The 25,749-nt window shown below is 40.4% G+C and overlaps 3 protein-coding genes across 9 annotated transcripts; 1 reads left to right on the forward strand and 2 right to left on the reverse strand.

Annotated features, from left to right (window-relative positions):
• Positions 1 to 3: 3 nt before the first annotated feature.
• Positions 4 to 25,749, reverse strand: LOC135486063 (G-protein coupled receptor-associated protein LMBRD2-like). Of its 7 annotated transcripts, none has more exons than XM_064768551.1 (16): positions 25,705 to 25,749; positions 24,029 to 24,251; positions 23,185 to 23,435; positions 22,356 to 22,523; positions 21,695 to 21,905; positions 20,435 to 20,509; positions 19,474 to 19,759; positions 18,364 to 18,402; positions 17,112 to 17,293; positions 16,018 to 16,151; positions 14,730 to 14,838; positions 14,289 to 14,490; positions 13,293 to 13,415; positions 5,775 to 5,870; positions 4,308 to 4,474; positions 4 to 1,551 (listed from the first exon to the last, which is right to left on the reverse strand). In XM_064768551.1, exons 2-15 carry the CDS (start codon positions 24,200 to 24,202, stop codon positions 4,341 to 4,343), a joined length of 2,184 nt encoding a protein of 727 aa, XP_064624621.1. In that variant the 5' UTR covers positions 24,203 to 24,251; positions 25,705 to 25,749; the 3' UTR covers positions 4 to 1,551; positions 4,308 to 4,340. The 7 variants fall into 7 exon arrangements, with proteins under 7 accessions (XP_064624621.1, XP_064624616.1, XP_064624617.1 ...); XM_064768546.1 differs by lacking the exon at positions 4 to 1,551 and adding an exon at positions 1,619 to 4,265 and having other exon boundaries at positions 4,361 to 4,474; XM_064768547.1 differs by lacking the exons at positions 4 to 1,551; positions 25,705 to 25,749 and adding exons at positions 1,619 to 4,265; positions 25,600 to 25,618 and having other exon boundaries at positions 4,361 to 4,474.
• LOC135486066 (putative nuclease HARBI1) lies at positions 7,280 to 9,291 on the forward strand. The gene is made up of 2 exons (XM_064768558.1): positions 7,280 to 7,857; positions 8,228 to 9,291. Exons 1-2 carry the CDS (start codon positions 7,656 to 7,658, stop codon positions 8,722 to 8,724), a joined length of 699 nt encoding a protein of 232 aa, XP_064624628.1. The 5' UTR covers positions 7,280 to 7,655; the 3' UTR covers positions 8,725 to 9,291.
• LOC135485952 (uncharacterized) lies at positions 9,022 to 11,102 on the reverse strand. Its single transcript, XM_064768380.1, has 4 exons — positions 10,592 to 11,102; positions 9,874 to 9,948; positions 9,532 to 9,639; positions 9,022 to 9,263 (listed from the first exon to the last, which is right to left on the reverse strand). The coding sequence occupies exons 1-4, from the start codon at positions 11,070 to 11,072 to the stop codon at positions 9,022 to 9,024; spliced, it is 906 nt and encodes a 301-aa protein (XP_064624450.1). The 5' UTR covers positions 11,073 to 11,102.

Here is a 25,749-nt window from a genome sequence, read left to right on the forward strand (position 1 = left end):
AATATCTCGGCAGTTTTCCTTCATGACCGAAGTGATAAATATAGGTGTGTTGATTTCCTTCATAGAGAATCTCCCTTTTTACGCCCTCGTCCTGATCAAGGAGTACGCCTCGATATTCCAAGAGGAAGTCTCCTTCTTTGAATTCTTTTGTTTCAAACAACCCTTTCCCTTCATGGTGATGTCTTCAAACTTCTTTCCAGCAAATCGTAAACAGCTAGTCGTGTTCCTGTGTTGTAATGTTTATTTCCGTACGTTACTCGTTGTTTTGTAATTGATATGTTTTCTCATGTTGCAGTAAATCTATATGTATTCCTGAATCTTACACCTTGTCTTCTTGAGTGCCGTGGCTATACTGAGATTTTGTTGACATATACAGATGCCTAATTGGTCTCTACATATAAAATTTAAAGTCTAGGAAAATTAATGACAAAATGTGCTACCTATGCTGAATTTTTTTGTTTGACCTCTGTGACCTTCAAAAGTAGGTCAAATCAACAAAAAACATGTACATTATTTCATGTAGTCTCATCAGAAGTATTGACAGTAAATTTTCATGGTTCTAGTTATAAGCGTTCATGAGATATTGACAAAATTAGGTTTTCAAAGATGGCTGCCAGGAGCCCAGAAAGTAGGTCAAATGGCGATGATTTTTTTGTGTGTATAGTCATGTTGTCATCCACACATCAAGTTTCAACTTCCTAGACTCAACAGTGAGCAAACGTGCCACCATTGTTGACTGAACACGGATGGCTAGACGGCCTGACAGACAGACGACTGACAAGATGTGATGACATAAGCTCCCCAGATGAGCTAAATATGGGAAAGTGCAAGCAGCCCTAATTAGTCACCGGAAAGGGGGTTGCCAAATTAGGATAATAGCAAGCTTTTTACAAAGTTTTACATGCAATTTTTTTTGAGATCGGATAATACAGTGGAACCTCCCTTAGCAGACACCTCTCTATTAAGGACACTAGTTCTGGTCCCAAATTGGCTGTTTTCATTCAATTTGACCTCTCTAATCAGGACACCTCTCTATTAAGGACAACACTTGTCAGTCCCGAGGGTGTCCTTAAAGGAGAGGTTCTACTGTATAATGTTTAACCAAAAGAACTAGCCCTAAAAGGGAGGGGCAAGGCCCAAGAGATGTTACTACAAAAAATGTCTTGTTGGCTAAAGCGCGGAAACATAGCGTCACCATGTGACCTAACCAACCCATACTATGACGTCATGGCAGTCAAACCCAGGCACCAAATTCGGTGGTGTCATGACGTGACAAAGCAAAGTAGAAATGGACATTGTATGTTGTCTATTTTCAACTTCGTGCCTCCATTCAAATCAGCTGACCACAACTGTTGCAGACTTAAGAGATAGGTCAAGATGCCCTGGATAAAATCAGCATGCATTAGAAAAAGGCCACACCAAAAAGTACAAGGATACAGCCCTGGAACACTAATGCACCACCCAGAATACTCCAACTGGATCTAGAATGTATAGAGTGCGGGAGCTAGTTGAAGGCCTTATAGCTGAGGAGGACTAGCTAGGTACAGTCAACTGAAAGATAAACAAGACATCAAGTGAAAAGAAGAAAAGTAAAAAGTAAGTAAGAGTGATGCGAATCTGAAAATGTTTGTGCTCATATATTTTTGCAATGTGTGAAAATTCCCCCCCTCCAAAATTATTTCAATTTTGGAGGGCTGTGAAACTCCTTCCGGGTTTTCCAATCAAGAAAATATTTTGCTCCTCTCATTTTAGCAAATCGTAATTTGCTAAATCAGTGGAAACTATCAAACGTCAGGAAAAATTTGGCGGGTTACAACTCTTTGCCATACACATTGTTGCTTCCATTCATAAAGACATCCTGGAACCAATGTTGTCAAATAAATCCCTGGATGTTGACATAAAGGTATTTTATGCCCGTTGTTCAGCCAATGAGGGGAAATATCTCAGGGGTTTGTGTGCCGCAAAAGCAAACACTGACCCCTGACTTCCACAGGATGGAGACTGCTTGCTATGAAAGTTAGATAGATCTGTATAAACCTTTCCAGAAATGACCAACACAAGGACAGTCAGGAATGCATGCAGTTGATGATCAAATCATTTACTTTAACTTTGTGGTCCCACAATCTAAAATCATTCAATTCATTCACAAAAAAGATGGCAAGTTTATTTCTCTCAATTTGAATATTTATCTGACATTGATTTCTATCAACACCTACATATTACAATAACGGCATTTACTATATTTTAAATATTGAAGCAAATTTACAATCAATTTAACAATATAATAAATAAATAATCTCTTGGAATACACTATATCCATCCAGACAGAATATAAGGTAGGATGGGGTATTTGTAGCCCCTGCATTGTTTGATGCATGGGGATATCAATCGATATCATAGGCAGGGGCTACAATCAAACTGGGGCTACAACTACCCCATTCTACCCTACTTATATTATACTATTTTCTCAAGAAAACTTGCTAGAATTTAAAACGTTTTCCCTATGAACTTTGTTCAGAATTTTAATAGTCCCACCTGTACATGAGTACAACGGACAATATTGAGTGCAGCAGACAATTGTGGTCAACACATACTCAGACCTTTTGATTATAGAAAGTTCACAGCATTTACGACTGCAATAAATGCCCGCTGCAGCCAATAAGATCCCACCTGAACTTACAACCCCATGGTCCCAAATGCCTTAAATAATATAAGAAGTCTTGAAAATTAACTTTCTTTGCGTGAAGGGCAACTTTATGACTGGTGATGCAAATGACAGCACAAAAGGTAAGGCCCAAAGGTAAGCCCAAAGGTAAGGCCCATTTGTAATTATTATTAACAAGTGACCCATAGGCAGTTTCTATAACAGAAAAAGTAAAGTAAGGTTTGTTTATTATAGTATCACCCCTAATGAAAGGGCCAGCCAGCTTTTGGCTTATCAGACACTCTTTACTTCCAAACTCCTATCTCTCATGCCAGGCGCCTGGCGAGAAGGCTGTTTGTACCCTATATTAACGAGCTGGTTGCTAAACCAACTGGCTGCATCGGAAAGAGGTTACCAGCGGGCCTCAAATCTTCGACCTTCCATTCACGAGGCGGACGCCTTAACCACTAGGCCATCGAGATCGGTCTTTCTATATTGACGTACATGTACGGCACTAGTTATCTTCACTGCCAACAGGGTATGTGTTGTTTTTACTATGTTATGCATCAAATCTCAGAAAAATTTAAGGTACCCGTATGAGTGTTAAAACAAAAAGCTGTGATCAAACTTATGCAATTGAAAGGCTTGATACTATTCATACGGAATGCATGAAAAATGTCTAATTTGTTCGACTGAATGCAATGAAGAATGTACAATGTACAACAATGATGAAGTGTAAATCTTCTACATTCACACTGACAAACTTGCTTAGTTTTTTTAACCAAGAGTCGTTCTAAAATAAAAAATTGTTTTACTTCTGCTAAATTTATGTGCATTAATATGAAAATTGAAAGGTTAACTCCACAGCTGATTTTAACAACAGCCCCATGAAACAAATCCAAATACAATCAAGAACACACCTCATGCTTCAAATATGTGACCCGTCACAGCAACACCAGGCGCATGTCGCTCTGACCTTGGCAGGTTGAGACGGACTGTTTGTTCATTTCTCTGTTGTCTGCCTTTTGTGAAATATGAGCACATCAATTTCTTCCATTATCTCCTGGTGTCATTCAGGCTCATCTTCTGTGCGACATGCGCCTGGTTTTGCTGTGACGGGTCACATATACCCAGGTTTTGCTGTGACGGGTCACATATACCCATAATGTCTCCTGGACTTTGGTCAGTTTAGTTCCAGCAACAAGTCGTATGCCCACTGTGTTGGTGATATCTTGTCACTTAGAAACTAGAAGCAGCAACTGTGTGGTCAGTTATCCAGGGTAAGACAGACCAACACTGATGACCTGAACTCTTGTGTTAAAATGACTAGAAAAGACAAAAACCCTCCAAAAGAATGCAAACAATAATAACTATAATCACTAACAATATGGAATGTTTTTTTAGACGTCATCAAAGATACCCTTGCTTGGTCTAGACGCATGTCTTGGAGCATTGTAACGGTTAGTAGAATGGCTGGGCGGTTGGTGACGCCCCCCGGTGTCATTGTTAAGAGTTAAATCGAAGAGATCGGTATCCTCCTCATTAAAGTCGACCGGTTCGGCATGCTTGAGAAGCTCTGTTGAGTCGTTCTCGTCAGAACTTTGAGGTCGCAGGGACGAGCCTAAAAAAAACGCGAAAAAGGGTAAAGTTAGCAAAGGCTTACCAGTTCTGTTCTGAATCTGACAATCAATGGAAATCAAGGATAAAATGCAGTACCCCTGTCAAATCTGTCCGATTCGTGTCCACGGGTCTGGTAGTTTATGGGTGCGGCATGATCTAGCAGCCTGTCACGGTCACCTCCGCTGGTCGCGGACCGACGAGTGAGGTCACCTGGAGCACAAAGAAAATGGGAGCCAGTTAGAGACCTACGTTAAAGGATACAACGAGGTCACTATCACCAGGCGGTCACTCCAGCCAGGGAGGTAGGACGGGACTGTAATGTAGAAGGTGAAGCAAACTTGCACAAATACATGTGAAATTGCAGTGAAATATGGAAAAGGTAGAAATTATATAAAAAATTGCAGTGAAATATGGAAAAGGTAGAAATTATACAAAAAATTGCAGTGAAATATGGAAAAGGTAGAAATTATATAAAAAATTGCAGTGAAATATGGAAATGATGGGAGAAACAAGTTCTGCCACCAATCATTAGTTGAGACCTTAAGCAAAACCATGCCAAATCACGAGAACCAACCTTGAACAGCCCAAATGAAATATAAAATGAGAATTTAAAAAAAGTTTTTCAGCAGTCCCAAGCCAAACATAACCCTTGCTCAATACTGGTACATACTTTGGGGGAAAAAAGACGGACACAATAGCCAAATCAAAGCATCTTTAATGCATGTCATGACATGTTTATCAATCCTTGGTAACAGATGTTATTCATGTATAAAGGGGGGGTCATTCTTCAGCGTTCGCTCGGCACTTGGAGGTGATTTTCTCCAGGGAGTATTACTCCTCCAAGGCGGGATGAGCATTTATGCGTGACCCTGCAGTAATGTGCCAATTGGGTTTATTTGCCTCGTGAATCTGACTTCGGCGTGAGGTTGAGTCCAAGCAAGCTACTCATGTTTCTCACTTGGTGGGGTCTTTAACCTGCTCTGGCATAGACACCAGACACAAAGAGCCTCGGTTTTAAGTCTCATTCGTAGGACGGTGGAGAACCAGGAATTTAAGTTCGTTGAAAGCCAAGCTCGTTCATCCAGAAATACAATCCTGGGTTCACCCCGGGATCGCGTGGTAGTCAGCAGTGTTAACCACCAGGCTATGAAGCTCTGCAATACCACAAGATGTATTTTAATGCTTCTTGGGCATCAGCAATACTACGAGATGTAATTCAACCCTGCTTAAGCATCAGCAATAACACAAAATGTAATTTAACCCTGCTTAGGCATCTGCAATAACACAAAATGTAATTTAGCCCATGTTATGCATCAGCAATACCACAAGATGTAATTTGACCCTGCTTAAGCATAAGCAATACCTCAAAATGTAATTCAACCCGGCTTAGTAGCAGTATAAGCAATACCACAAGATGTTATTCAAACCCGCTTTAGCATCAGCAATACCACAAGATGTAATTCAACCCGGCTTAGGCATCAGCAACACCATGAGATGTAATTTGTCCTACCCTGGTCATTTCGAGCAAACTGGTCATTTGACGCAAACTGAATTTCATCAGGTGGAAAGTCGCCACCTCGAGTACGCCAAAGAGGTACAAGCACAACTGAAATTAGTGAATAGCAAGAATTTGAAGCAAAAAAGTTCATAGAAAGTGTTTGAAAGAGTGTACTCAGTTGAATCGCTCATACACGAATTCTAAAGATAAACATTTACATCACTTATTTTATCTTCTGATTGAAACTATGGAGAAAAACATCAATTTTGTAGGCCCCTTTATCATCAATCGATTTCTCTACATTATTTCTGATGAAACACAGATAAATGATACTGGTCGATCTGCTCATTGCATTATTTGTCTGCGCTTTACGACATTTACCTGGGTTCTCCACAGGGTTTTCTCAAAGTAGGGTGTACCCTTAATATTCTTCAAGTTTTGCCAGTGTGCAACACAGGGTTGGGTGGCCAGCAATTTAAGGAAGGGTGGCCGTATAGAAACCCTTTAAAAAATTCTAGAGCAAGGTAGGGTGGCTCTACAAATGGAGGGTGGTGAGCTGCCAATGTAGGCTGGGCTGCCCTGACAAATGGCCTTGTGGAGAATACTGATTCAATATAATCATCACCTGGGATTTTCCCAGCTAAGCTAGAGACAGGTATAAAGAGTAAAGTTTGTTTATTATAGTTTCACCACTAATGAAAGGGCCAGCCAGCTTTGGCTTATGGGACACTCTTTATTTCCAAGCTCCTCTCTCTAATGCCAGGCGCATGGCGAGAAGGCAGTTTGTATCCTTAACCTAACTAGCTGGTGGCTAACCAACCAGCCGCATTGGAAAGAGGTTACCACGGGCCCTCGAACCATCAACCCTTTATTCACAAGGCAGATGCCCCAACTACCATCGGTCTCTGTGTATTGGAAGACATCACCCATACTACTAGTACTAGTTAATACATTCTAGTTGGAGGCTTCTCAAGTTAAACAGGAAAACTTTTACATTCCCGAATGAACACTGAAATATTAAAGCTTGTGCTGTCGTCTGGTGGAAACATATTTATTAAAAGTGTACGAGATAATTTGGGCTGTTCAAAAGTCCTGACGTTCTCATAAACCATCCAAAGATTGGGTACATACAGATGAAATGAGGGTGGATTAAAGCACAGGGGCCGGTTGCACAAAAGAAAAAAATAGTTAAAAATCACTGTTAGTTTATCTTGGCGTTAACTTAACTCCAAAAAGTTAATTTGGGTTGCAAGAAAGAAAATTATTTAAAAGTAGCGTTAAGTTAACGCTAACTTTAACTGACCTCCTAACCCCAAGATAAATCCCTATTTTGGAGTTAGTTGAAACAAAATGGTGGACAACCAGGCCCTGTTTGTGGCTTTCCAGCCATTATTTCAAGCTCCACGGCATTTTAGAGAAAGAATCAACCACTTGGAGTTCTTCAATGACAAAAAACTTTTTAAAAGATACCGTTTTTGCAGAGAAACCATTGTTTTGATAGTTGATATGCTCAGGGAGGACATTGAAAGTGCCACCAACAGAAGCCATGCAATTTCGCCTGAGGTGCAAGTCTTGATTGCTCTCCGTTATTTTGCATCTGGAGCTTTCTTTGAAGTTATTGGGGACACTTTCGGTGTAGACAAAGCGAGTGTAAGTCGTGTGGTGCACAGGGTGGCTGGCCTGTTAGATGCTGCACGGGACGATTTTATTGTGTGGCCCCAGTCGGTGGAGGAGAGGCGTCGAATTCAAGCTGGATTCTATGCGATCGCACATTTTCCCAAAGTATTGGGATGCATCGACGGCACGCACATCAGAATAATATGCCCCAGTGAGCCACGTCCTGATGCTGATCACATCCCAGAACCAGCCAATGCTGCTGAGAATGACCAGGAGATGCGAGATGACCAGATAGGCCTACATGCTCCTGATCCTGCACATGCACCTGCACTGCCCATGCCTGCAGATCGCGAAGGCGAAGCCATGGAAGAAGCAGAACAACCCGCGCAAGTTCCTCCAGCTCCAGCCTACGAAGCATCTTTTGTAAACAGGAAGGGATATCACTCCATCAACGTGCAAGCAGTGGTTGACGATAAGGGTAATTACTTTTATAATTATACCTGAAAACATGCTAAATACTAGGGCCAATATCCATGATATCACAACAAGCGCCACATCCTCGACATCATGACATGCACCATGACTGACATGCCTTTTTTGGTAAACGAACGTTGACCAATTCCATGATTGCCTGACCAACAAAACATATGGAATGCCATTTATGCAAAAATTATCTCTTGTACACTGTTGCTCATAAAGATAGAATACGCATAGTTTTTGTATTTTTTCATCGTTAATTGCATAGAAACTTGTTGATGCTGAAATATGTTGAATATAATAAAATACGGAGTGGTCGTGTAATAATGATCAATAGCCCTCCTAACTAAAATGATACATTTCCTTTTCAGGAAAATTCACCAATGTAGTTGCACGTTGGCCAGGGGCAACCCATGATGCCTTTATTTGGAGGAACAGTGACCTTAAAGAGCACCTGGAACTGACAAACCCCAGAGGTGAAGATGGACTGTTGCTAGGAGATAGTGGATACCCTTGTATGCCGTATCTCATCGTCCCGTACGGAGCACCCACAACAGAAGCCCAGCAGAGATTGAACACTTCCTTATGTGCCACAAGAGTGAGGATAGAACATGCCTTTGGAGTGTTAAAGAGGAGGTTCCATGTTCTCCATGGGGAGATTCGTATGCAGCCAGACCGTGTAGTTAAGATCATCTCTGCCTGTTTTGTCCTGCATAATATTGCAAAGATGAGAGGAGAACGTGACCCCCGGCCAGAAGACGACGACAGTGATGACGAAGAAGATGATGAAGATGATGATGAGGAGTATGCTGGCCCAAACTCTGGCAGTGTTTACAGGGACTACCTCGCCAATCGCTACTTTGCTTAATTGACTGTGATCCACTGCAACCTGAGTGAGGGGATATATCAAAACAGTGGAAGCTACAGCCAGTGAATTTTCCAATTTCAAACTTAAAAACTATAACTATATGTATTGCATAATCAACACTCGCGTAAGAAATATACCATAACATTTTCATCATGTCACTGACACTGTAGCTTCTAATTTTGATACATTCCCTTTGTGTTTTAAATAACTTGATATTTACTATATATTTACTATTTAATATATTTAATATTTAAAAAATTCAAATCCTATAAACATAGATACTATTTACACATAAATTTACAGTTCAATGCCCGACAGACCCAAGAACTCCTTTTCCTTCAGCAGAGCAATCTCCAGCTGTAGCTTTTCTATTCGAAGGCCAGCCTCTTTCTGAAGAACTTCCTGAGTACGTGTTGTGGCCTTCTGCGTAACAAGAGTTGCCTCAAGGACCTCAAGCTGCATGTTAAATACATCCTGCTGAGTCTTCTGTCGGCACATGGCGTCTGTCAGCAGACCCTTCGCATGTGCTTTCCTGGCACCTAGGAGAGAATGAAACAAATTATGACGGGTTAAATGGATCACACAGCACTTCAATTTTGTCACTTTGTGAACGGCCAGAGCTCATTTTAGCACATTTGATTGATTTATGTAGGGACTGCTTAAAATCAAGAAAGGCTTTCGCCATTCTAGAGTCCCAACTACTCACCAGTGACTTTGCACAGTTTGGCCTTCTTTTTGGCTGGATGCAGTATTAGACCCCGGGCCTAATAGCCTACTGAAAGACCGAACCTGTATCTAATAGCATACCAAGAATTATTGTGGCTCCCTCTATGTGTGTTTCGTGTGGTTGACGATCAAAGGTTGCCACAACCACTGCATCTGAGCAGTCGACATCAACATCTGCAGCTTGATTTACTGAAAAATTAAATGAAATTATCATAAAAAATAATTTTACTATTTCTAAATTAAAGACGCATGATGTCTAACCGGGTCACTACAGTCGCTTTCTGTTTCTCAGTAGGCCTACTTGTATTTCTTCCATTGTATACCGGTACCAATGTAATGTATCATAGTCTAAGAAATACTCGGCTCTTAATTGACATGGGCATATTTATCATCGAGCTTCCAGCACCTTTAAATTAAACTTACCAGGAGTCCAACCAGCCAGATCAGGTAATGTAACAGGGAGGGAGACTGCTGCTGTAGCCTTTATAGGTGTGGTTACTGAAAATATTAACAAATGAAAGTTTTAAAGTGTAAAGGGAATGAATCACATAAATTGGCGGGAAAAATCAATAAATTCTAATTAAATCCATTGAAAATCCAAATTTCTATGGATATTCCATTAAAACAGGGTGATGTCAGCTTAACAATAGGCCTAATGTGTACAGTGGAGTCGGGAAATTTGCAAGCGCGTATTTGGAGCAGCGAATAACCACATTTTCTGTACTTTTGTGCAGTTGAACTACCTTATCTGCTGATGAATTTGATTTATAGAGCTATGAAGTCAACTACTATGGTACTATTTCTAAGTGACGGTCATGAAAAGCTGTACTTTCGGCCGCTTGAAAAATGCATGCATGCACTGTCATGTCAGCATGTACACATGGTCGCTATACACACAGGAAGTCCAACAGAAATGGCTGGCAGAGTGCCAATATCGATGCAGGCACCAGACGACATACTTTGAACTTAGCCAGGGTAGGGCCGAGTTGAGCTTAATTCCACCAATGTTTTTGAAGATTGACATCAGGCTATGAAATCTAGACCTATGTAAGGCTTAGGCCTATGTTCAGAAATATATGCTGGTAGAAGTAGATAGCGTTTTATGGCCTAATTAGGCTAAATCGGAGCCTGGTGTACCTACCTGCAGACTCAAATCCACCAGTGATGCCTCTGAATGCTGCGTCTTTTTCGAATGTTTCTATTATTCTCTGCAGTGTAGGGTCGGCCTGTGGCATCTTTCCCCCTCCGCCAGTCCCTCTCTGGTGTTTTTGCTGCAGGGAATGGATCTCTTTCGCCTTTGAAAGCTGCTGGTTCCATTTTTCCCTGCAGTTATCCCCGGTCCTTGTGGCCACTCCCAAGGAACTAACCATTAGGGCAATTTCATCCCATTTGTTTTTTTTCATTTTGTTTGTCACATCTGACGAAAACTTGGATCGCAAGATCCCAAGTTCATTTATGACAACATCGGCTAAAACTTCGGCTTCTGAGTGTGAAAAATTTGGTTTTCTCTCCCTTTTTGTCTTTTGAGATGAATGATTCTCTATGGAGGCAGCCATCTTGCATGTCTTGCTTTCAATATGAGGACCAAATGCATTATGGGAAATGTCCCTAGCAACTAACATTGATTTACTTAAAAGTAGCGTTAGTTAACATTGGGCCTAACAGTGATTTGTGAAACTCAATTTTAGCGTTATGTTAGCTAACGCTAAGTTAGGGACTTTAACATAAAAAGATAAACTAACATACTTTTATCACCATAACTTTTGTGCAACCGGCCCCAGGTGTCTCGATATGTGACCCGTCACAGCAAAACCAGGCGCATGTTGCTCTGACCTTGGCAGGTTGAGACGGACTGTTTGTTCATTTTTCTGTTGTCTGCCTTTTGTGAAATATGAGGACATTAATTTCTTCCATTATCTCCTAGTGTCACTTAGGCTCATCTTCTGTGCGACATGCGACTGGTTTTGCTAGGACAGGTCAAATATGATAACACCAGGCAAGCACTTTTTGTGATTACGGTGTACCCTTGTAGATGGCACTATAAAGGTACATCCAAACTGCACAAAGTTTATAGAATGGCTACTTCTATTCCTTGTACATCCAGGAGAGACAAGACCACTAATGAATATTCATAGGTTGGAGGGTCGAGGCCTATCAATTAGACGAGTGCATGTTTTTAACTCTCAAGTACATATTTGGAGAGGTATTGAAAAAATATTTGCTGTGGCAAGTCTACAGATATAAAGAAATTATTTGATGAAAAAATTAATTTCGATTTTGCTAATTGGGTAATAGGGGGCGTGTTTTGAGTTTTTTCTGCCAGTTGGCTGAAAAGAGTGGAAATATCAAAGTCTGTCTAATTTGTCGATTATAAAAAAATTTCCGTGGTCAATCACCAGTTTATTTTTCACCATTTACTTGCCCGACTGTCCGGAATAACATAATCTAAATTTCAGATTCACAACAGCACGCATTATTTGATGCGTCACGGTCAAACATTGACAATTTAACTGCTAAAAGGCTTAAAAAATCAATTGTGGTCTTGTCTCAGGAACCAACCTCTAGCTGGGCTCTATACAGGAACTCCACAAACTACATCAGTGTCGGCCAAGCATTATCTCGATACACTCCTCCTTTAATTTTAAGATTTGGGAACAATTTGGAAAATACACCATGGAAGAGGGAGAATTAATCAAGGATAGCCAAAGAAAAACTTGCGACATGAATCTTCTTGGTTGGCGCTGCAAATGTTTGCAATCTTATGGCAAATGGTAACATATCCTTTCCCTCAATAAAAAGATAGATCAAATGAACAAATGCATTGTTGACCATAAGATATGGCCTCATTAATGTTGATGCTAAGGTATAGCATCATCAATGTTGACATTTAAGACAACATCAACGATCTTGATGCCTGGCTGCATGTGTCTTGACGTCTATTGTGTTGTGAATTGGCTGATCACAATATACTTCAGCCGGCAGTCGGCAGCAACTGTGGTGTAGTGGCTGGGACTCTCGACTAGCGGTCAAGAGGTCCCGGGTTCGATCCCCACTGTCAGCGTGAGATTGTGGGCAGGTCTCTTTGTCTTACTTGCCTCTCTGCACCCAGGTGTATAAATGGGTACCGGTCAGAAATGCACAGATTATAGCGCTGGTTGAGCAGCTCATCTGAGATCTACTGAAAGGTTTCAGGACAGAAAGGGGTTAAAGTGTAAAGTCGGATGATAACCTACATCATAGTTGATATCAGACTATAAACCCTAAACTTTAACTTTAACTTTAATTTCAACATTGCCATCAAAATGCAAATGCTCACAGCACCACCTCAGGAGATTTAAATCATAGTGATGGTTCCTGCTTTGGGATCTTGTAAAAAACACCAAAAAGTTGTGCAAAACGCTAGAAAACTTATCAAATTCACCAGACCCCCTCTAAAATTGAGAACTTTCATTTGCTGAATGGTCGGAGTATAGAAATATTGCAACGGAGGGACACAGATTGTGTCTGTTGCAAGTCTAAAAGTGCCAGGACTGATCAGGAGAATCCTGATAAAAAGTATAATTTTAAAGAGATCACATTTGAAATGTTCAATATTTATAAGATATAAAAAATTTGAGAACCTGAAGAGGAAGTTCATGCCTCCTTCTAATTTGAGGATTTAAAAAAAAACTCTCTACTTGGGTAGGTCACAAATATTTTTATTTTTCATGGGCGAATTTCTCAGTGTGTTAACACCAGTGCATCTCTGGTAGATTTTATGAGATGGTCATCATCTTTTCATTAGTGAAAAATCCCTGGCCCCCTGGTAGTCTCCAATGCGACTTATCCCTGTCAAATCTTACCAGGTGGTCGTCTTGGGGGTGGTGTATCATCGTGAGTGCTTTGGCGTTTCGTCTCACCAAATGTTTCTCTCCAATTCCTTCTTCTGGCTTCCCCATCCTCAATTCTTTCTCTTCGTCTACGCTCTGAAAAAAATTAAGCAACAATCTTGATGAATCATGGGTAATTGCAAGTATCCATAATCAATTGGTTATTTTTGTAATTGATAATTTTATTCACCAAAAACACAACTGTTACATGAAGTTCTACAGAATAAGAGGGCATGCAAGTACATAATATTGTTAAAATATAAAACGATAGATGGCGACCTTGTTGTTCAAAACGGTTCAGGGTATAGTAAATTCCTTTTGCGGCTACAGATAACAAGGCAAAAGTGGGTCAGCGTGCAATTACTCGACGAAATGTACAGTGTATGTTATGCTATATTTTCCAGGGCATCTATGAGAAGGCCCCATTTCATCATGAACTTATTGTAAGTTCATCTCTCAGAAGGATCATTGCTATTTGTTTTTGTGTCCTTGAGCAAGACACTCAACCCAAAATTGCTTCGTCCTTTGAATGAGACGGAAAACTGAGGCTCCTTGAAACTTGTGTATTTGCCAGGGCAGGCATATAAACCCACCAAGTGAGAAACATAACCAGCTTGCGATGGACTCTACCACTGGCTGAAGATGGAATCACTGGGCGAATAAACACAATTGGTGCCTAACTGTAGTGCAGACAACCGCCTGCAAATCCTCCTGTTCAAATACTACAGTAGAACCTCCTTTAGCGGACACCTCTCTATTAAGGAGAGCACTTGTCAGTCCCGAGGGTGTCCTTAATAGAGAGGTTCTACTGTAGTCAAATAGCATGAGTAAAATTGGCATGCATACCTTTTCAGGGTATTGGGTGTGAGATAGTGAGAGGATGATGCAAGTCAACAATGTCCGCATCAAGAAGTTCTGCTTGTGTTTTAATTTATCAACTAATAGACAGACAAGTGGATCAGAACTAACCTCTGCTAATGAGTTGCTTGCCCTCCTCAATGAACTCTGATGTCATATCATCGTCTCCGATGAACTGATTAAATCCCAGCATGTGCAGACAGCGACTGCCAAGATGGAAATAGGTCGCTAAGCACAGGAGCAGGATGGCTATCGGGAAGTAGATGTTGAAACCATCTGAGATTATGGAGATGACGTCCATGTGACCCATTATCTGTAACGAAAATGAAACGAAAATATAAGAACATTAGAGGCAGGCTGGTGTCACCACCAGCTCAATGGGTTGGTAGCTTGTGTCGTATTATTAACTGTTAACAACGGTAAAACGTTTTGGGTTCTTTGGCACAGACAGTCAACAGGATCACTTAATGTTTGGATTTTCCTGGGCTTTACATCGACTAAGGGGAAAAGGTTTTGTCTGAAAGTTTCTCGAACAATTCTATCAGCACTCACCCTCGTATAAGCCGTTTCCTCTAATTTATGAGATTGAGTTATATGACTGTCGAGATGAATCAAGCCGAGGAAGTTTAAACATAATGGCGGCGTCAAACGACATAATAACCTGGAAAAGAAAAACAATTAATGACATTAATTGACCTAATAACCTGGAAAAGAAAAACAATTAATGACATTAACTGATCTAATAACCTGGAAAAGAAAAACAATTAATGACATTAACTGGCCTAATAACCTGGAAAAGAAAAACAATTAATGTCATTTTGCGTCTAATCCTCCAAGTGCCAACGACGGAACTTTCCGATTTTACGTAAGTTCATCACCAGAACGGTAGACGTCCTCATAATCGCCACGAAACAGTGTCTAACGATTGTCGATGAAGTTGGGATTCCCCAGATGTGCTTCCTGAGTGTATTCCCGCTCATGGGCACTAGGGGCAAATCGCAAAAATCAATAGGCACTCAAAGAGTTAATGTATCCTTCTTGATGCAGGCAATCAGAGTGTCCAGCTGCACTGGAAAGATTGATATTGATGAGCGTTTTGGATCTTTTCCTATGGTGTACGTTGGGCAGCCACGTTTCTGGCAGTTGTTCCCTGGCTGTTTTCAAGCAGAATAAGCACAAATTTCTAAGCATGAAAGATCGATGCTTGAAATGGATTTTAGCACATGTGACTCTACACAACACTTTGGGTAGAATCTGATGACTTAAGAGCTTTCATGTGCAGAACTAAACAACCTCTGAATAAGTTTTACTGACGGAGTATAGCTGTACTCTTTATGAATGTTTCATCAGTCATTATATAGGGGACTAATAACTGAGCAGAGCACAACAGACCATCTGGCATCAGCGTCTCTGCCTTGTCACACCTCCACTATTTATTACACATGCATTAGTAGTCAAGCAGAGTCACCCCCATAATCAAGATCGAGAAGTCAAATCCTGGTGTAAGTTGAAATGTTACTAACGTCATTTTTAAGTCTTCGCAAACTCTACAGTACCACCATTCAGAATAGTAAAATGCCTGATTCTTACAGTAGAACCTCTCTATTAAGGACACCCTTGGGACTGACAAATGTTGTCCTTAAAAGAGAGGTGTCCTGATAAGAGAGGTCAAATTGAATGGAAAGTACCAATTTGGGACCCAAACTAGTGTCCTTAATAGAGAGTTGTCCGCTAAGGGTGGTACCACTGTATGTCAATGAATTACTCTCTACTGCAACACACGACTTATATCTGCTTCATGTAAAGGACGCTGTTGGACAGCGTTTACATCATGACTTACATTCCACTAAATATCAAACTGTTTTCATCCGTCTGATGATGAGAGACAAGCTGGAAGTAGTTGAGCAGACGTATCTTGAAGATTGTGTAGTACGCACAGACGCACAGGTAGGAGATGATCACACAGGAAGCCAACTGGAAGAAACAACAACACTCTGTAACCTTATACTAGGTGACACAAAAAAGGCTACTTACTTTTGATTTCGAATAAATTCCAAGATATCAATCTAATATTTACAAAATTTCTACCATGTGTCAATGTGAACTAGAGATCACTACTTTTTGTTTACTGTTTGTTTGGTCTCGATACCTGCATTTGGTTTTGCGCAATAGGCATTTTCACTTTTTTGACACTTCTGCACACAATCAGGTTTAATTGAGTGTGGTCGGTCACCAATCAAGCTCTCAGTGCACTGTAGTATTCCACCGATGAGTGTTTTGACGCTCTGAGGGAAGTGTAACATGTAGATCAAACATGACCAACACCAAAAATGTCTCAGTCTGAGTGTTTCACTTCTCAACCTCATATCAAGTTTAGAAATACAGTTTTTCTAATTGACAGAAAAGCGTGTTATTACACAGTTACTCAAAAAATTGTCTGAAATGTGATATGTGTGAAAATAATCATGGCAAGAATCTTGACATTGTCGCCCAACACGAGCTCAAAATTTTAAGTTTCAACTGACAAAACGGTTTTGCCTGGGGAAGGTCAAAGCACTACCGAATTCAAGCAAAGAGGTAACGTTATTTATCTTTTATTTCCAAGTCAGTTCTGCAATAAGCTTTGATAGTTTTTGACACTGTTTAAGCAGACTATTGTACCAATGTTTCAGCTAAAGAGTTGTAGCAGGGTGCGGCACCCTGCCTTTTTGAAATTTCCTTCTATTGCCCTGCCTTTCGTCATCATTGGCCAATTCATTTCCATTTGAAGCAGGGCGCCGCACCCTGCCTTTTTCAGAGTGTGCTCTCACCTGCCTTGCCCTTCCAGATTTCTGGCTGAAACACTAGGTACTACTACTAATTTAAGTTTGGGAAAATGAAACATTTATCAGGCTGGTCTACAGCCAAATATACCTGCACGCAACTTGAACTCACCTCAATATTGAAATAATCAAAATTCCTCTTGGCCAAATCAATAAATATGGCGAACAATGAGAGGACAGGCTGGGGGCAGAAAAACGTGCACTCTGACCAGACGACAAGGATGGAGAAGAGCGCCAGGATCACAGCCGCTACTCGCAACACCCACGGACGTAACAAGCATAACCAATACCATTCTGGAACAAAACATGAAACACATGTTAGTGGAGAGTGCAATGCACTCCACATGGCCTTATTACAACACTTGTGGCCTCTTATTTTGGACATAGTACACTGAATAACCTCTTGACTACCGCCGACCGCTATCGAGGTGACAATCAAATACACGTGTTTACCGCCGACCGCTGTAGCAGTCACAATCAAATACACGTGTTTACCGCCAACCGCTTGAGCGGTCGCTATAAAAGGCCTTTCTGTGTATTGTTTGGTATGATCTGGCTCGGCTCTACTGGTGCATAGTGACGCAGGCACGAGAACGGCCTAAATTAAACAAGCACCAATCCTAATTTTGAAAGTTTTTACACAACTATTTTGAAACAATTCCCATTAGGTTACTTTCTTTAATCACTTCCACTTCCACACTCCTAACCAATCCGTCCAAACCGAAACAACTACAGACATAACATTTTCCCTGCCCCACCTTAACCACTCAGCAAATGGTCAAATACTTTCTGTATCGAACAAACAACTTCAAAATTCAGTACAAGGGTGAGTAAGAAGTTAATACATGCGAAAGTAGTTTGGGTACGTCTTGTTGGAAGTGTAGGTCTACCAAGGGAAGTGTATTTGTAGCCCCTGCATTGTTTGATGCATGGGGATATCAATCAATATCAAAGGCAGGGCTACAATTATACCGGGGTTACAATTACCCCATTCTACCTTACATGTGTGCAATGGGAATAGGACAGGAAAGGGCATGGCAACGAATATGTGAAAATGGAAGCAGTATATTACATTGTGATTTATAAACAAGTATGATACATTATCATGTCTGCTAGTTAATAGAACAGAGGAGATTCATTTGCTGGGTGATGTAAGTTTAGCTGTTTATAGAGGTTGTGACTGTCTCCTTGAGCGCCTCATAGAATAAGTGTCCAGGGTGATTTGTTTGTTGTATGCACAATAAGCTAAAAATAGCAGAGGAGAAGAAATGAAGATGGACTAGTGTGTAAGTGTTTGTGTATGTTTTAGACACAGGGGGTTAATCACCAGAGACCGTATAAATACTTAAAAGAACACAACTTACCAAACCATTTACACGGACGGCATCCACAAAATAATTTCACTACATGAAACAACAAATAGACAGTACAGATATGGAAAGCATTTGTGATCAAAGCGATGGAAGACAACAATGACAAGGACAGCATTGGGAAAAAGATCTAGTGCAGTGAGTTCATGGAAACATAGTCAACTCGAATTGTCATGTATGTTTAAAAAATATTTTTTCAGGTTCGAATGGGGACCAGTTGAAAGGGACAATAAGGGATCATAATGTTCTGATCAACACCCCCAAAATTTAAGAAATCTCATTGTAACAAATAACAAACACAGCAGCATTTAAAACTGCTTGGATTAAACTTGTTACATAATGGTTTTCTGTGCACTCAAAAACCACTGGTTATGCTAGGATGGGCTTGGGTAGGCTAACGCTAAATGAGAATGAACATTATGGGACCACAGGCCTCTCAATTGCATGCCCACTGCACCATGTACAAGTAAGTTAGTAGCAGTGTCAAAAATTGCAGATAGAGAAATCCAAGTTCAGGAAATGCGATTTTCGGCGACAAATTTGTATAATTTTTGTATTTTCTTCATAATTTATTGTTGCTGTGCATTTTCGTTGATTACAAAATAGCACAGCAGTGTTGAATTATGTTTCAGGGATGGTGGTGTTCCCAAATGCAGTCCATTAGGATGTAGCCCCAATGCAACAATTGAAAGGTTTCGGCACAGAGATGAACAATTGCTCAGACGCAGCAAAACACTACAGACTAAGCAGTCAGCACGCAAGCATGCAATAAATGCAACTTAATGTACTCATATGCTGCATGTACACAACAGTCATGTTATTGCTCCAGAATCTACATGGATAACGAGAATCAGAAATTGAATAAAGCAAATTGAGGTTTCATTTGATTCAATAAGAAAAAAGAAGTCTCTGAATGATGTTTTATCAGTTGAACACTCAAAATATTTGGGGTTTTTTATCAACCAACAGGCAAATCAAAATGAAAAAACAAATTTTGATTTTTGATTTTTTTAAGGATTCTACCTGGCCATTGTTTGTTTTTTCTGAAGCAACACAGCAGCATATAAAGATAACCCATGGATGACGCATGATTATTCAACGTACCTATGGTTGGGTTATAGCACTTCTTACAAACGCTCTCCTCGGGTTCAAACGAATGTTTAAACTGACGATCGAGACTGACTTCATTCTGAGCAATATCTTGCAGCTCAAATGCCTTCTCCATAAGTAGACTCCACTGGCACTGTGTCCTGTGGTGGTCCTGCATTGCACGAATAACACGTTTATGGAGACGCACCAGCGACTTTTCTGTCGGCGTCTCGGTTGGGTTGTTCGAATCATCCTCATCCCGTAATCTACGTTTCGCAAACTCTTGGATATTCTCAGGACACTGAAAGAGATGAACTCGATATACAGTAGAACCTCTCTATTCTGTACCCTTCGGGACTGAAAAGTGCTTTCCTTATTAGAGAGGTGTCCTGATTAGAGAGGTCAAATTGAATGGAAACATCCAATTTGGGACAAAACCTAGTGTCCTTAGTAGAGAGGTTGTCCTTTAGAGAGGTGTCCGCTAAGGTTCCACTGTATATGGACTCAAAAAGAGGAAGATTGTCGCATTTGAATGCTGTGACAAAGATGTACCCTTGTCCATATAAATAATTCACACCGATTATCATATTATTACACACTGATTATTGCAGCACCCCAGTGATTATCAACACCAGTAGTGTGTATGCACACACGGTCATACACCGATCTCGATGGCCTAGTGGTTAAGGCGTTCGCCTCGTGAATGGAAGGTCGAAGGTTCGAGGCCCGCTGGTAACCTCTTTCGAATGCGGCCGGTTGGTTAGTTGCCAGCTAGTTAGATATGGGGTACAAACTGCCTTCTCGCCAGGCGCCTGGCATTAGAGATAGGAGTTTGGAAGTAAAGAGTGTCTCATAAGCCAAAAGCTGGCTGGCCCTTTCATTAGGGGTGACACTATAATAAACAAACTTCACATTTACACTGCTTTCAGCCTAGACATAGGCCTACCACAAAGCATATCATGGAAGAGAAGATTACCTTAGTTAGTATTGTTTCAACATGTTTTCTAAGAGGATGGATCGTCCGTATAGTTTCTGCAGCTCTCTTCACCTCCTGAAAGAACAACACAGATTTCAACCTTGATATGCAAGTATTTCACAGTGAATGATTTGAACTATGATACAAGATGTTACCGTATGTTACAAGTACAGTGGAACCTGCCTTTGTGGACACCTCGCTATTAAGGACAACCTCTCTTTTAAGGACACTAGTTTTGGTCCCAAAGTGGTAGTTTCCATTCAATATGACCTCTCTAATCAAGACACCTCTCTATGAAGGACAGCACTTGTCAGTCCTGAGGGTCCCATAATAGAGAGGTTCAACTGTAGACAGCATTTCCCCAAGAAATTGACAGGAAAAGTATGACAGTCAAATGCAATTTCTATTCTAGTTCATTGAAACTTTGTTACATTCATAAAATCAAAGTTATTTTGAATTTATGCTCAAATATACACCAGAACTCTTTCCTTAATTTTACGAAAAGTGGAAGTGAAGCCTTAAATGACGGGAAACGTCAGTGACTCGATCTTGGTCATGATCTGTCCCGATTCTGGCAAATTTAGTAGTGTTGGATACATCAGTGCAATTTTATCATTTACGAATTACAGGGATAATCTCCTGTTAGGACTAGGCCTATGGGGCTAATGTTGTGTATATTATGCTGCCATCTGGGTACATTTAGTCATACTTCCTATTGTGTGGATCCAATTGTCCAAGGGGCCTACAAAGGCCCGTAGGATCTTAGTTGTCTCTTCATGTTTGAACTTCTGTGCTGTAAACATCTAGGGGAGCATCCGCTTTGCTCCAGTCTATATTTGAAAATACAGTAGAACCTCTCTACAAGGACACCCTTGGGACTGACAAGTGCTGTCCTTAATAGAGAGGTGTCCTGATTAGAGAGGTCAAATTGAATGGAAACAATCAATTTGGGACCAAAACTAGTGTCCTTAATAGAGAGGTCATCCTAAATAGAGAGGTGTCAGCTAAGAGAGGTTCTACCGTATTTGAACTTCAAGAAACTCTCACAACTTCAAGACTTTAAATATCCTTTAAAAACCAGTCCATATTTCCATCATTAAATGCATATACTTAAAAACCATTATTCATCATTTGTCTTCACAACACCCGGGTCATAACACCTGCAATGAGTCATATACAGCAATATGAACATAACATACACAACAATTTTTTAATATTAAAAAAATATTACATATTACATTATTAAAAGGAATGTCTTACATCAAGGACGTCTTCCAAATTTTCTTCAGCTTCTGATTTCTCGGTGCTGAGTTTTGATATCTTGAACTGGGTCTTCTGCAGCTGACGCCCTCTCTTTGCATTCTCCCAACACATCCTTGGGACATCGACGAGGCCATACCCAAGAAGAAGTACCAATAGGCACAGGCCCCATGTGTTACTTGCTGTGATGCCTATCACTTTTAATTTAGGCCTGAAATCAAAGGTAAAATTTCACAGAGAACAGACATTAACTTAACTTTATTTTACAATACATTTCAGAATGCAATAGTTTTTGTGAATGTGAGTCAACAGTTAATTCTATTACCCCCAATATTTATAACCAAATTTCTTTAGAGAAATTACTGACCTCTCTTGGGCTTCAAAAATGTGTCAAAGTTGTTGATTTTTTTCTGTGAATTTTTTACATTTTTTCCGAGATCACCTTAAGTAAACGATTTAACTGTAAACGTTTTTTTCCAATGACAAGACTAGTTACACAAAATGTTTGAAGATGGTGACAATAATACCAAAAGAAGATATCAAAAAAAAAAGATAACTTAATACTGGTCCATCTGGACGGACTGCCTTTATGTAACAGTTGCAAGCATAACAGTGCACAGTATAAAATGGTCACAAGTTTCTAGGCTCTCTTAACACTCACCCATCTATGTCTAAATCAGGCCGGGCTGCCACGTAAATCAGGCAGATTCCAAAGATAAGGAGATAACTTCCATAATAGATGGCGTTCTCAATCAAGGCGGACTTCAGCTTGCCGGCAACAGTGAAATCACCAGCGTTAGAGTATGACTGCATCATCGGCAAGATAAGCCTGCAATAGGAAATAGTGTAGAACATCAATATTCCCCTTGATAATCATGCCGCGAAATATGTGCAGCGTCCCCACCAAAACTCACTTTTAAAGACAGATTAAGCTATAGTTAGGACTAATCAAAGAGATTCTGAGGCTGAAGGAGACTTGTTAAAGGGACAATAGGCAGCAGCTACGCAGGCAAGATAAAGTTACACAAAGTCGCCAATAGGGGTCTCTCACATCTCACAGTACGTCGAAATGATTCACCCTTGTACAAGGAATATATTTAGTGCTGAATCTGACATTACCCAGTGCCCTTACTGTGTATACTAGCCACCTGAAGAAGGCCAAATTAGCCCCTCTCCTCCTGCCTATAGTCCCCCTTTAAGCTATAGTGAGAACTGATGAAAGAGATTTTGAGGCTGAAGGAGACTTGTTTATACTAGTTTGCAATGTCTTTGTTGTATGAAATGTGATTGAGAAGTCAAAACCAAAAACAAATTTTCTTTACTTCTGTTCTGAAGTAGTCTCAGCTGGTTGCAGTCATGGGCCTTACCAATGAGAGCGTTAAAATTTCATTTATAATAATGTGAAATCTTCTAAATCTACATGCACATTGTAAGCCCAACATATCTATGATAACACAAATGCCACATTTTATGTAAAGGTTGAAACTTACCATGTTAGAACTTGAGAAGTCCAATAGACCACATGCCACAGATCTGGCAGTATATGTTCAGGTACATGGCTCCATGGGACAGCACATGTGTTCAAAGCTGTTGTTGGGGTTGCTGTAACATTCGTGATGGTGCGAGCTGTTGTAGTGGTAGTGGTAGTTGAATGGCGGGTATTGTTTCGTGTCGAATCATTTACAGGGGCAGCTGTTGTGATAGCAGGAGAATTTTCCTTTAAGCATTGTCGATAAAATGTCTGAAAATGAGATAAAGTTTTTGAATATCATTTTCGAAGCTGGAATAGTCCGGATACGATCTATGATTTGATGACAAGTCTCCACCAGTCATGTCTCTGTACCAAAAAAGGATGCTTTCGAATCACTCAGTGCTTCTTTAGTTTGAGGATCACTACGAGATAGATTTAAATGAAGGTCAGTCGGATGAGACTAAAAGCTGTGGTCCATTGTACCGGAGCCCACCGACGGAGGGTCTGTGCCATGGCAAGCAACAGATCCGACATATGGGGAGAGCAGCCCATCATGGGCCCCATACCTCCAGTACAAATCCAACATGGTTACGGCGCTAGGTATGATGATGATGAAGATGATGATGATGATTTGATGATGATTATTAAGCACCGATACTTAGAAGTACATTTTTAAAACATCGTACTCTTACTGATTTCGTTTTGCTCTTGGTATGTACAATTAAGAACAAAGACATATTTTATTTTTACTATTCGTGCGAGAACGGAAAACCAACCGAACAGAATGATAGTGTGACAAACCTTTCAGAAAACCAACCAGTGGATTTATAAGTAAAAAGATGAGCATTTTTTCCAGAACTTACTGACGATACATCCAGAGGAAGAATGAAGATGATCATGAAGGAAAAGTACCAAGCAACAAAGGTTGCCAAGGTAACCAAGACATGTTGTTTCCTCCAGTTGCCATAGCGATGAAGGAGGAGCGCAGCCAAGATGCAGACACAAGTGATCTCCACAGCGAGAGGACCAACGCTCATCTTATTGTTCTGTCTGCTATCTGTCTGCGAGAGGCATCATTTCTCAAACCTAAAAAATACAAAATTACAATTACGATTTACTAAGGATGACTTAGTTAAAGCTGTTTGTCTGTAATTGTATGGTGACCCTGCATTTTGAATCACAGGTTTAAAAAGTTCGTGTATTTTGTGTACAGACCATTACCAGTCCGCACAATCGTGCTTTTCCGAAAACCTTGAGAAATCGAGAAATTTTCCTATGCCAGAAATAGATTTACAGACCCAACACATGTGTATTGCCATAGAAAATATGCAAATTAGAACAAATTTAAAAATCCTCCAATGAAAAAATTGGTTCCGATCAGTGCATTCAGCATGGCACAGTCATTCTTCATGACGTCGTCCAAATAGACTAATGGCTTCCAGTTTCAATGAGAAAGGTTGGGAAATTTACTACCTTTCGAAAACTTACTAGCGTGAAAAAAAAGTATTACTCTGGAGTTTCAACAGCTTTCACATCTGCATAACATTTTCTTTTGGTTAGAAAAAGAATAATCATTTTACACAGACATGACAGAGGATTCCGTGCGTTTCCGGAAAAGCGTGATGGTGCAGACTGATTAGGCCTACTGCGAGTTTGTGACACACATGTTCGACTTCGAGCACAGATGAGACAACTATTTTTACTTCAGAAAGACTCATTCATAATCACATTAATATTCAACTCATGTAACAGAAGCCACGCATGGACGAGTTTGAAGAAGACGAATCAGTGCCAAAAAATCAAATGCGTGCACTCAGAACACGTCAGAAGGCCTAAGCCAAATTCGAACAATGCCTAGAGACACAGCGATCCTTTGTTCAAGGTGAAACGCATGACTGGTCAGTGCCAAAATAACTTCTTCGAATTCGTCTATTGCACGCGACACTGACAGTCACTGTCTGTGCAATATTAAAATAATGGGGCCTTTTTGCTGCGACTGTGGCGGACGAAGCCACTGCTGGCCACAACAAACAAGCAGCAAATAAAATACCGTGAAATAAAAGTCAACTTATATATGGCGGCTTAGATATGGTTACTAGATCTGTCTATAGGGCCTAACCCAAATCTCATGATGTGATTGTGATGATCCTGTGATTTTGACGTTCTCTTTTCAACTTTTGGAACAGTGCGAGTGATCAGCAGTGATAATGCTCGAGTGTGAATGTCATTAGTGAGATGTCATTATTGTTGTGAATAAGCCTAGTATGTATGTTCATCCAGGTGACAGTGAGTATTAAGTGAGTGGTCGGATCATGACATTCAATATCATAATCATGATGATCATCAAGTCTGTCATGACACATCAGTCGATCAGAGATGGGTTCACTTTTCAGTCATGTTTTAAACGATTTCCTCAAGATTCCTGGATCCTTACAAAACTTTTCGAGTTCAGAAGTATACAGACATAGGAGCGTTACTTAAACAAACGTTTTTCGATCTGAAAAAAACGAGAAGAATCGACAAATATTGGGAGAATCACCTTGCAAAATTTTAATTTTTGACAGGAAGTTGTTTTCAGTCTTCT

The sequence above is a fragment of the Lineus longissimus genome, chromosome 4 (assembly GCF_910592395.1).
Source record: "Lineus longissimus chromosome 4, tnLinLong1.2, whole genome shotgun sequence".
NCBI lineage: Eukaryota > Metazoa > Nemertea > Pilidiophora > Heteronemertea > Lineidae > Lineus > Lineus longissimus.